General features: G+C 42.1%; 1 protein-coding gene across 1 annotated transcript in view; it reads right to left on the reverse strand.

Moving 5' to 3' along the window:
- The window catches only part of cblb (Cbl proto-oncogene B, E3 ubiquitin protein ligase), a 221,533-nt gene extending 210,249 nt beyond the window's left edge, over positions 1-11,284 (reverse strand). Inside the window, exons 1-3 of the mRNA XM_082974368.1 lie at positions 10,925-11,284; positions 9,610-9,787; positions 9,013-9,263 (exon numbers count right to left, since the gene is read on the reverse strand). Of these exons, the coding sequence (XP_082830494.1) occupies positions 9,013-9,263; positions 9,610-9,777 (419 nt within the window). The 5' untranslated portion in view covers positions 9,778-9,787; positions 10,925-11,284. The remainder of the gene's footprint in view (positions 1-9,012; positions 9,264-9,609; positions 9,788-10,924) is intronic.
- Positions 11,285-12,453: the final 1,169 nt, after the last annotated feature.

The following is a 12,453-nucleotide window of genomic DNA, read 5'->3' on the forward strand; positions in this document are numbered from 1 at the left end:
AAACAAGCTAAGCGTCAGTATAGAGACAAAGTAGAGTCGCAATTCAACGGCTCAGACATAAGAGGTATGTGGCAGGGCCTACAGTCAATCATGGACTATAAAAGGAAAACCAGCCCCGTCGCAGACAAGAATGTCTTGCTCCCAGACAGACTAAACAACTTCTTTGCTCGCTTTGAGGACAATACAGTGCCACTGACACGGCCCACTACCAAAACCTGCGGGCTCTCCTTCACTGCAGCCGACGTGAGCAAAATATTTAAACGTGTCAACCCTCACAAGAAACAGGCCCAGACAGCATCCCCAGCCACGTCCTTAGAGCATGCGCAGGCCAGCTCGCTGGTGTGTTTACGGACATATTCAATCCATCCTTATCCCAGTCTGCTGTCCCCACATGCTTCAAGAGGGCCACCATTGTTCCTGATCCCAAGAAAGCTAAGGTAACTGAGCTAAATGACTACCGCCCTGTAGCACTCACTTCCATCATCATGAAGTGCTTTGAGAGAGTAGTCAAGCACCATATCACCTCCACCCTACCTGACACCCTAGACCCACTCCAATTTGCTTACCACCCCAATAGATCCACAGACAACGCAATCGCAATCGCAATCACACTGCCCTAACCCATCTGGACAAGAGGAATACCTATGTGAGAATGCTGTTCATCGACTACAGCTCAGCATTTAACACCATAGTACCCCCCAACCTCGTCATCAAGCTCGAGACCCTGGGTCTCGACCCCGCACTGTGCAACTGGGTCCTGGACTTCCTGACGGGTTGCCCCCAGGTGGTGAGGGTAGGTAACAAAATCTCCACCCCGCTGATCCTCAACACTGGGGCCCCACAAGGGTGCGTTCTCAGCCCTCTCCTGTACTCCCTGTTCACCCACGACTGCGTGACCATGCACGCCTCCAACTCAATCATCAAGTTTGCAGACGACACCACTGTGCTAGGCTTAATTACCAACAACGACGAGACGGCCTACAGGGAGGAGGTGAGGGCCCTCGGAGTGTGGACTTCAGGAAACAGCAGAGGGAGCACCCCCCTATCCACATCGACGGGACTGTAGTGGAGAGGGTAGAAAGTTTTAAGTTCCTCGGTGTACACATCACGGACAAACTGAAATGGTCCACCCACACAGACAGCGTGGTGAAGAAGGCGCAGCAGCGCCTCTTCAACCTCAGGAGGCTGAAGAAATTTGGCTTGTCACCAAAATCACTCACAAACTTTTACAGATGCACAATTGAGAGCATCATGTCGGGCTGTATCACCGCCTGGTACGGCAACTACTCCGCCCATAACCTTAAGGCTCTCCAGAGGGTAGTGAGGTCTGCACAACGCATCACCGGGGGCAAACTACCTGCCCTCCAGGACACCTACACCACCCGATGTCACAGGAAAGCCAAAAAGATCATCAAGGACAACAACCACCCGAGCCACTGCCTGTTCACCCCGCTATCATCCAGAAGGCGAGGTCAGTACAGGTGCATCAAAGCAGGGACCGAGAGACTGAAAAACAGCTTCTATCTCAAGGCCATCAGACTGTTAAACAGCCATCACTAACATTGAGTTGCTGCTGCCAACATACTGACTCAACTCCAGCCACTTTAATAATGGAAAATTGTATTTAATAAATGTATCACTAGCCACTTTAAACAATGGCACTTTATATAATGTTTACATACCCATCTCATATGTATATACTGTACTCTATACCATCTACTGCATCTTGCCATCTTGATGTAATGTATCACTAGCCACTTTAAACAATGCCACTTTTATATGTTTACATATCCTACATTACTCATCTCATATGTATATACTGTACTCTATACCATCCACTGCATCCTGCATATGCCGTTCTATACCATCACTGATTCATATATTTTTTTTATGTACATATTCTTATTCATTCCTTTACACATGTGTGTATAAGGTAATTGTTGTGAAAGTGTTAGGTTAGATTACTCGTTGGATATTACTGCATTGTCGGAACTAGAAGCACAAGCATTTCGCTACACTCGCATTAACATCTGCTTACCATGTGTATGTGACAAATAAAATTTGATTTGATTTGATGTTAGGTCCTGATCTGGCTATGCCAGATTTGCTTAGAATTCCATGGCATTATTTTATATTATTTTATAGTATAAAGAATACAATTGAACCTAGCAGAATGAAATAGAAAGGATATTTTCACCAAATGATTTGAGGGAGTGTGTATATTGAGCAGTTAACAAAGCAACAGGTACTCCTATATGCTTAATTTAGAGTTAATGTAACTTTAGTTGTGATACAAATGTTGAGCTATATGTTTTGATTTTTAATACATTCTAAGGCTGCATGATACGACTCTAATGATGATCTGAAAAAAGTTGCATGAAAGGCATGAGCTCTGCTTTGTTTTTTGCGCAGACTGTACACAATTAATATTCCGAACATAGTCCAGGGCAGTTGTGGGATGCGCCCAAATCAATACAACCACTAGCATAAAAAAAAAACTATTTTAAGCAATGAGCCTGACGCAACAGATGAGAACGTTTAGCTTAAAATGTTGATAAACTATGAGGCTATTTCTTCACATTATAAGCACAGCAATGTGCACACAGCAATAAGAGCAAATGTCCCATTAGCAGGAAAACACCATGAACACAAATGTGATTATGCATGTAACGCGTTCATTATAAAAGGTGCATTTTTATAGTGAAAATTATATTCCCCAAACTTGAAACTCATGCGCTGCGTATGTATACCAGTTAGGCTCTACACCCGTTCTAAACCGGATTAATGGGCTTCATTTTAAGAAGTTATTTGGCCCCTTGATATAAACCTTATCAAAACATATAGGCCTATGGGCTAGGCTACATGAGGTGTGCAACTATGATTTGAAAAAGTTGCAAAAAAAGCAAGGGCTGTTTGCCTTCACAAGTGATAGGCTAATATTGTCACCCATTACACTATTCTTGATTTAATCTTGTCTTTACATATACTAATTAATATATGTGTTCAGTTTGTTTTTATTTTGAATGGACCATTATCATGCACGTGTCTCGAAGCAGGGGCAGCGGGGAAAAAATAAATGTAATCCATAGCGAAAGGAGGACGCTGTTCCCGTGGTTATTTTTCATGCCAGCCAGGTAGGCTATACTCCTGTTTTAAAGAGAAGCAATGTGCTTAATATTAGGAAAGTTGATAAATAAATATAGTAGGCCTAGCCTATCGAAAGCTGATGGGATCCTCCTCTTTTTAATAGAGGCCATCACTCTGTTTTCTAACACAATTGCATAGCCTATAGAAATGTTGCGTAACATGAATTCATGGACTCTCATGAAGTGTTTGATTAGATTTTTGAATACATTTGCATTGATGTCAGAGTTATTAGAGGGACAATAGAGTGCTGAGTACCAGGCAGTTAGCAAGTTTGGTAGGCTAGTAATGACCATCAGCAGCATCAGAGCTTGGAGAAGCCTAATTACCGTGACTAAACGGTCACATGGAATTTGACTGCCTTCATGACTCGTGACCGCCGGTGTGGCGGTAATACAGTCACCGTAACAGCACTAAACACACCCCCATTCACATCGAAGGGGCTGTAGTGGAGCGGGTCGAGAGCTTTAAGGTCCTCAGTGTCCACATCACTAAGGATGTATCATGTTCTAAACATACCAACATAGTCATGAAGAGGGAACGACAGGAGGCTGAAAAGACTTGGCATGGACCCTTAGTAGGGTTGGGCGGTATCCAGATTGTCATACCGTTTCTATACCATACCAGGTATACGGTATTACCAAATGTGCACGCAAGGGTCACCATTTTTTTTTGTTGACAAAACTGTTTAGGCAACAGGGATCTTGATTCAGGAGAGGACACAAGGTCTCTGCTGTAAACAATAAGCTTGATTTTGACATCTAGACACTTATCTAGCAAGTTAGTTAGACTGGGTCTTCCTTTCCTGTGGCGTTCCTCATGAGAGCCAGTTTCATCATAGCGCTTGATGGTTTTTGCGACTGCACTTGAAGAAACTTTCAAGGTTCTTGAAATTTTCCGGATTGACTGACCATGTCTTAAAGTAATGATGAACTGTCGTTTCTCTTTGCTTATTTGAGCTGTTCTTGCCATAATTTGGAATTGGTCTTTTGCCTTGTCACAACACAACTGATTGGCTCAATTGCATTAAGAAGGAAATAAATGAACATTTAACAAGGCACACCTGTTTAATTGAAATGCATTCCAGGTGACTACCTCATGAAGCTGGTTGAGAGAATGCCAAGAGTGTGCAAAGCTGTCATCAAGGCAAAGGGAAGCTACTTTGAAAAATCTAAAATATATTTTTAGATTCTTATATTAAATATTTTTATATATTATAACAATTATTTCATAGTTTTGATGTCTTCACTATTATTCTACAATGTAGAAAATAGTAAAAAATAAAGAAAAACCTTGAATGAGTAGGTGTACAAACTTTTGACTGGTACTGTACTAATTACCTCAACTACCTTGTACCTCTGCACATTGACTCGATACTGGTACTCCTTGTATAAAATCTCGTTATTGTTATTTTATTGTGTTACTATTTCCTTTTTTGTACTTTTTAAGTTTGCATTGTTGGGAATGGGCTCGTAAGCATTTCCCGGTAAAGTCTATACCTGTTGTATTCGGCATATGTGAAAAATTTAATTTGATTTGATGAGAAGCTGCTGCCTAATGGGGATCCTTACAAAGGAATGAAATTACATGAGGGGAACAGTTTTGTTGATGCTGAGAATGGAATGTATATGTTTTTAAATAACATCCTTAAACATTATTAAAGTTTGTGATTTTTATGGAAACTTTTCATTGTTCTGAGAAAAAAATTAAAGTGAATTGTGTGGAATATAAATATTTTTTACATTCCCAGAATATTGCCAAAAACTGACATTAAAGAGAATCATACAACCTCTGAACATTCTGAGAACATTTCTTAAGTCACACCATTTTTGTGAACATTCCCAGAATGTAGTAAAATATGACATAAAATTAAAACTACATTGGAACTTGTGTGGAATGATCTGTGGAAGTACTGAAATTCCCACAGAATGTTGTTTCTTAACGTTCTCAGAACAATTTAAGAACATGACTTTAAATAGAACCATAGATTACCCACAACCAACAATGATGAGACAGCCGTCAATCACGCTTTCCCCAAGCTCTAAGAAACATATGGTTCTCAGAACGTTATGTGCTAGCTGGGAGTTTTCTTCACCCACCCAGCCAGGTGCTTCCTGTTTCACGATTGGATCTTGTTTGCTGAGGTTGAAAATATACTAGACCCGACTTCATGTCCCTGTAACGGAGCACCTAGCGATCAAGATGTTGCACTCACTAGGCAGACTCAGGGTTGCTGTATGTTTGAAAGCTGCAGGTTTGAACAGTAGCATCCAAAAATGTCTGAAAATCTATTTCTTCAAAGCGCACCTTTGTTGAATTTCCTAGCACCTCCCCCCCCCAAAAAACAAAATAATATTAACTTACTGTTGCACTTCTAAATGGGTCTGAACAGGTGTGCAGTAGTGCTTGTTGATGTTACCGTTAAAAAAAAGTATGTAGCACACTAACCACCCAGCCAGTGCTTAATTTGTAAATCGGTAGGTGCCGGAACAAAAAGTGAGCGTGAGAGGGGATGACCTGGGGAGCTCTGAGGTACCGGAATGTATGATAAAAATCGCCTTTATAATAAAACATTGCACACATGTCATTAAACTTGCGTAGTGCCAAAGAGCAGTAGAGTAGCGGCACTTACAGAAGTTGCACACATGGGGAACATTTTTAGTAGTCTTTTTTAAACACATTTCATGCAATTCTATGTCATTTTACACAACTGGAGACCTTGGCAGAATCATATTTAATATCCCACATCGAAATGACAGACAACTTTGACACTAAGAAACTGAGATCAATGAAAACGACCTCGTCTTGAATCCATCAATAGCCCAGGCATAGGTGTGTGGAGACACATTGTAGGCTACAATATGAGGAGGAAATTATAGTCCTAAAAAAGCTTTCCAGTGATGCGCAGGTCACTCGCTGGTGATGGCCGATGCACTCGTAACAAAAGCCTCTCTCTCTCTACTGTTTTACTTTGTAAAACAATATTTGGAAGTTGATCAAATATTTTGATAGCCTACAGCACACTGATTAGAGTCTTCCCTTTTATCAGGAGCCATTTGCTTTCCAACCTTAGTTTTCCCGCGATTGTACTTGAAATATTGCGAAAGGCCTGTTTTGTCTGCATACAGATTTGCCGCCCAGTGGAATGGAACACTGGTGTTACAATTGCAAAGCAGAATTTGCGTGGCTCAACCAGTTGGAATGTTGTCAAGGAGGGCGGTCACGTGTGTTGCGAAACATAGGATCACTGGTTTGAGCCCAGTATGGGACAGTTAGCAGCACACTGACCCTGATACAAAATAATTGCTCCTGGTTTTTCCCCCAAAAAATGTAAAGACTATCAGGGTTGATATGATCAATAAAATCACACAGTTTGTATTCTTCCGCAAGACATTATATTGATACAAGTCTATTTGATGTAGAGACTGGTTGAAGGCATCGTAAAAGCCACTTGTTTTCTCAGTATTATCAATTGTGGTGTCACAAGGGGGGGGGGGGGGGGGTCTGACCAAAGATGGCCGCCTGCTGTGCTACAGGTCACCTGACCTAGTTATGGGCTAAGTTGGCAGCGTCTGTGCAGCACTGAGAGCTTGGCACCAGGACACTAGCATGGCCTGCTGAAGGCTCTCCACAGCTCAATTACCTTTAGTGTTCGAGTCAAGTGTTGATGATTAAGTCATTTTATAGCCAGACAGAGCTAGGCCTTTTTATTGGAAGTTTGATAATGTAAACTATATATACAAAAGTATGTGGACACCCCTTCAAATTAGTGGATTCGGCTATTTCAGCCACACCCGAGTACACAGCCATGCAATCTCCATAGACAAACAATGACAGTGGAATGGCCTTACTGAAAAGCTCAGTGACTTTCAACGTGGCACCGTCATAGGATGCAACCTTTCCAACAAGTCAGTTTGTCAAACTTCTGCCGTGCTGGAGCTGCCCCGGTCAACTGTAAATGCTGTTATTGTGAAGTGGAAACATCTAGGAGCAACAATGGCTCAGCCACGAAGTGGTAGGCCACACAAGCTCACAGAACCGGACCACCGAGTGCTGAAGCATGTAGAGCGTAAAAATCGTCTGTCCTTGGTTGCAACACTCACTACCGAGTTCCAATCTGCCTCTGGAAGCAATGTCAGCACAATAACTGTTTCAAGGGCTGAGCAACCACACCCAAGCCTAAGATCACCATGCGCAATGCCAAGCGTCGGCTGGAGTGATGAGTCACGCTTCAACATCTGGCAGTCCAACGGACTAATTTGTGTTTGGCGGATGCCAGGAGAACTCTACCTGCCCCAATGCGTAGTGCCAACTATAAAGTTTGGTGGAGGAGGAATAAATGGTCTGGGGCTGTTTTTCATGATTCGGGCCCCTTAGTTCCAGTGAAGGGAAATCTTAATGCTACAGTATTCAATGAAATTCTATATGCTGTGTTTCCAACTTTGTGGCAACAGTTTGGGGAAGGCCCTTTCCTGTTTCAGCATGACAATGCCCCCATGCACAAAGCGAGGTCCATACAGTTTGTCGAGATCGGTGTGGAAGAACTGGCCTGCACAGAGCCCTGACCTCAACCCCATTGAACACCTTTGGGATGAATAGGAAGGCCAACTGCGAGCCAGGCCTAATCGCCCAACATCAGCGCCCGACCTCACTAATGCTCTTGTGGCTGAATGGAAGCAAGTCCCCGCAGCAGTGTTCCAACATTTATTTTATTTATTTAACCTTTATTTAACTAGGCAAGTCAGTTAAGAACAAATTCTTATTGACATTGACGGCCTACCAAAAGGCAAAAAGGCCTCTTGTGGGGACGGGGGCTGGGATTTAAAAAAATATATATACATCACGACAAGAGAGACAACACAACACTACATAAAGAGAGACCTAAGACATCTCGTGGAAAGTCTTCCCATAAGAGGCTGTTAATAGCAGCAAAGGGGTACCAACTCCATATTAATGCCCATGATTTTGGAATTAGTTCGACGAGCGGGTGTCCACACACTTTTGATCATGTAGTGTATTTCTATGTTTTTAATTTAAAGCCTTTATTTTTACTGAAACCTGCCTCATGAGCATGGTGGTGGCTGTATCATGTTATGGGTATGCTTGTCATCGACAAGGACTATGGAGTTTTTTTATGATAAAAATAAATGGAATAGAGCTAAGCACAGGGAAAGTCCTAGAGGAAAACCTGATTCAGTCTGCTCTCCAACAGACACTGGGAGACAAATGTACCACTCAGCAGGACAATAACCTAAAACACAAGGCCAAATATAAACTGGAATTGCTTACCAAGACCTAATTGAATGTTCCTGAGTGGCCTAGTTACAGTTTTGAGTCAAATCAGCTTAGAAAATCTATGGCAAGACTTGAAAATGGCTGTCTAGCAATGATCAACAACCAAGTTGACAGAACTTTAAGAATTTTTGAAAGAATAATGTGCAAATATTGTACAATCCAGGTATGCAAAGCTCTTATAGACTTACCCAGAAAGACTCACAGCTGTAATCGCTGCCAAAGGTGATTCTAACATGTATTGACTCAGGAGGTTGAATACTTATCTAATCAAGATACTGTATATTTGTGTTTTATTTTTTTTAAAATAAATGTTAGAATTTCTTAGACTTTGATATTAGAGTATTGTGTAGATCGTTGACAAAAAATACAATTAAATCCATTCTAATCCCACCTTGTAACACAACAAAATGTGGAAAAAGTCAAGGTGTGTAAATACTTGTGAAGGCTCTGTATTTACATCATGTGCGCCTGCCTCAAGTGATGGAAACAACACCAATAGCAACATAGGATATTCACCAAACAGAGGCAAGGTAAACTTATACTCAAAACACACGTAGACCTTCTTTTCCTTACCTGTCCTGGGACTGCTCCTCATACATCCTCTCCTTGCCTTCTTTGAAAAGCCGGATAGCCCTTTTCGATTTCTTCATTAGGCTTTCAATGTAGACCTTAAAGTAATCATTCTCGCTGAGCTGAGTCAGTCTCTGGCTCTCCTCATATTTGCACTGTATTAGCCGCAGATGCTGGTATGTGTCGGGTAAGATATCCAAGATGTATGGGGGGCTGTTTTTCAGCTGTAGTCTAGGGTTCTGACAGAGACGAACCTGCAGAGAGAAGTTTGTAATACCATGAGTTATTAGGAGGATAGTTCAGACATGTTAAATATGTTTGTTGCATTCTGCCTATAACTACTGAGCTACAATTGCAATTTCTTTTGACTCAAGTTCATTCAATATATTAAATCTTAACTAAAATAACAACATTGTATTTTGACCAATGCTTAAAACCTAATGATTTAACAACCCCTAATTTGCCTGCACACATAGGCAATTTAGGTTTACGTTATTGAAACTGGAAAGCATTCAATCAAATAGGGAGGAAAATTCAGTCTACTGCAGGTATAAGCTCATTAGAAGCATAAATTATGCAATTGAATTGAAACAAACGTACCACTTTGTCCATAAGTTTCCAAGTTTTTTCAACTGTTCGGCGGTCAGCAGCAGCTTGTTTTGGTGGTCCGACTGCATCCTGAATGGCATCAATAATCCCTAAAATCCGACCTTTGCGTTGGTTTGGTCCGCGTCCACCTGGGTTATGGCCACTTAGAGCAGTTGCCATTGTCTATACACTGAGATAAATACAAATAATCTTAGGGTCTACAAGATGGTAACACTTTACTGCAGGTATTACGCATTATGATGTGGTTATAATCCTGTGTCTTGATACATAGATACGTTACATATCATGAACCTTATTATAATTGGCTCATACTGCTTATAACAAATGATAAAGAATGGTTTTAAGAAAAGTGTTACCGCCTTGCAAGATGCCACCAATGCAAACGTACAACGAAAGTCAACCATGCATATTATAAGGTCAAGTAGGCTATGCATTAGTCTATGTGTAGTAGCCAAAGCTATTGTATAATCTCTGTCACAAAGTGGCATGCCTGACTAATGACATCCTGCTGAAAACTTCAATTTAATGCCGGCTCCTTAACTTGAAAAACAAAAACAGCAGCCCTGCCACTTGATTTGTCATAAAGCTGAGGGATAGAGCTGAAGAAATGTAAGCGATCTCAAATTCATAGATGGCTGTGAATGCAAGGACTGGCAGTCCATGAGGTAAACATGAACGTTTCAACCAGATTCTGAAACTACCCTCTGGGCACAGACGTCAATTCAACTTCTTTTCCACGTTGGTTCAACGTAATTTAATTGAAATGACGTTGAAACAACGTTGATTCAGCCAGTGTGAGTTAGTTTTTATTTTTTCTAAGCCATAATATTTTGCGTTATGATGGGCTGAACTAAGACCATGGGGAACGTATAATGGTGGGGTTAAACAGTTGAGCTAAAACCATCGAGCATTAACTAGTATGCTATTCAATAATCAAAATGGGTATATCATTAGGCTAATTTAAATGATCAAAAACGGCACAAGAGTAGGCCTACATTTTAAATCGTCAGCATATAGAAAGTGTAGACGGGTCTATTACACGAAATGAAAGTAGGCTAGCTCCCAATTCCGACAAAAGTGTGGCGACTGTCTTTATCATATGCAACCAATTCATGAGCGCATTTGACGTTCACAAATGCATAGCCTGTATCAAACTTTAACACTACAAAAGAGTCCTGTGCGGCTATTATAAATACAAATAGGCAACATAAGACAATGGTTTCCTAAAGCGTAGTGCTATGACTTGTATTGATGATCGTGATAATAATGTTTTTAAAAACTACAGAAAAATAAATGATTGACTTACTGCGCACCACGCAGGAGAATGTCGACGGAATGATCCTGTTTCGAGGCTTGTGGAATAAACAACCCGACTGAAATGACAAATGGAGAGGAAATGTACGTGGAAACGACCACAGATCGCGTGTGACGTTCATTGGTTATCAATCATCCCACTTTTTGCTTTTACAAAATCAATGTTTATAGATCAAATCAAATTTTCCCGAACTGAAGGGGCCAGTTGGCTCTACGTGGAAACGTAAAATGGTTGTGAGCGACATAAATGATTATAAGTCCCACTGCCCTGATATCCAGTAGGAGCTGTAACACTTAGCTGGATGTTACATCCAGTATAGCATCCAACTCACGAGTTACAACATTCAGCATCCGGCTCAGAGTTACATCCAGCTCAGAGTTACATACAACATCCAGCATCTGTCATATATTTACATCCAGCATCTGGCTGAGAGTTACATCCACCATTCTGCTGAGAGTTATATCCAGCATCCGGCTAAGACTTACATCCAGAATCCAGCTGAGAATTACATCCAGCATCCGGCTCAGACTTGCATCTAACATCTGGGATCTGGCACAAAGTTACATCCAGCATCTGGCATCCAGCTCAGAATTACATTCAGTATCCGGCACAAAGTGACATCCAGCTTCCAACGTCTGGCTCAGAGTTACATCCAGCATCTGGCACAGAGTTACATCCAGCATCTGGCACAGAGTTACATCCAGCATCTGGCACAGAGTTACATCCAGCATCCGGCACAGAGTTACATCCAGCATCCGGCACAGAGTTAGATCCAGCATCCGGCACAGAGTTACATCCAGCATCCGGCACAGAGTTACATCCAGCATCCGGCACAGAGTTACATCCAGCATCCGGCACAGAGTTACATCCAGCATCCGGCTGAGAGTTACATCCAGCATCTGGCACAGAGTTACATTCAGCATCCGGCTGAGAGTTACATCCAGCATCTGGCACAGAGTTACATTCAGCATCCGGTTGAGAGTTACATCCAGCATCCGGCACAGAGTTACATCCAGCATCCAGCACAGAGTTACATCCAGCATCTGGCACATAGTTACATCCAGCATCCGGCACAGAGTTACATCCAGCATCCGGAACAGAGTTACATCCAGCATCCGGCACAGAGTTACATCCAGCATCCGGCACAGAGTTACATCCAGCATCCGGCACAGAGTTACATCCAGCATCCGGCACAGAGTTACATCCAGCATCCGGCACAGAGTTACATCCAGCATCCGGCACAGAGTTACATCCAGCATCCGGCTAAGAGTTACATCCAACATCTGGCTGAGAGTTACATCCAACATCTGGCACAGAGTTACATTCAGCATCCGGCACAGAGTTACATCAAGCATCCGGCTGAGAGTTACATCTAGCATCCGGCTGAGAGTTACATCCAGCATCTGGCTGAGAGTTACATCCAGCATCTGGCATCCAGCTCAGACTTACATCCAGCATCCTGCTGAGAGTTACATCCAGCATCCGGCTGAGAGTTGCATCCAGCATCCGGCACAGAGTTA

The sequence above is a fragment of the Salmo salar genome, chromosome 04 (assembly GCF_965601325.2).
Source record: "Salmo salar chromosome 04, fSalSal1, whole genome shotgun sequence".
Lineage (NCBI taxonomy): Eukaryota > Metazoa > Chordata > Actinopteri > Salmoniformes > Salmonidae > Salmo > Salmo salar.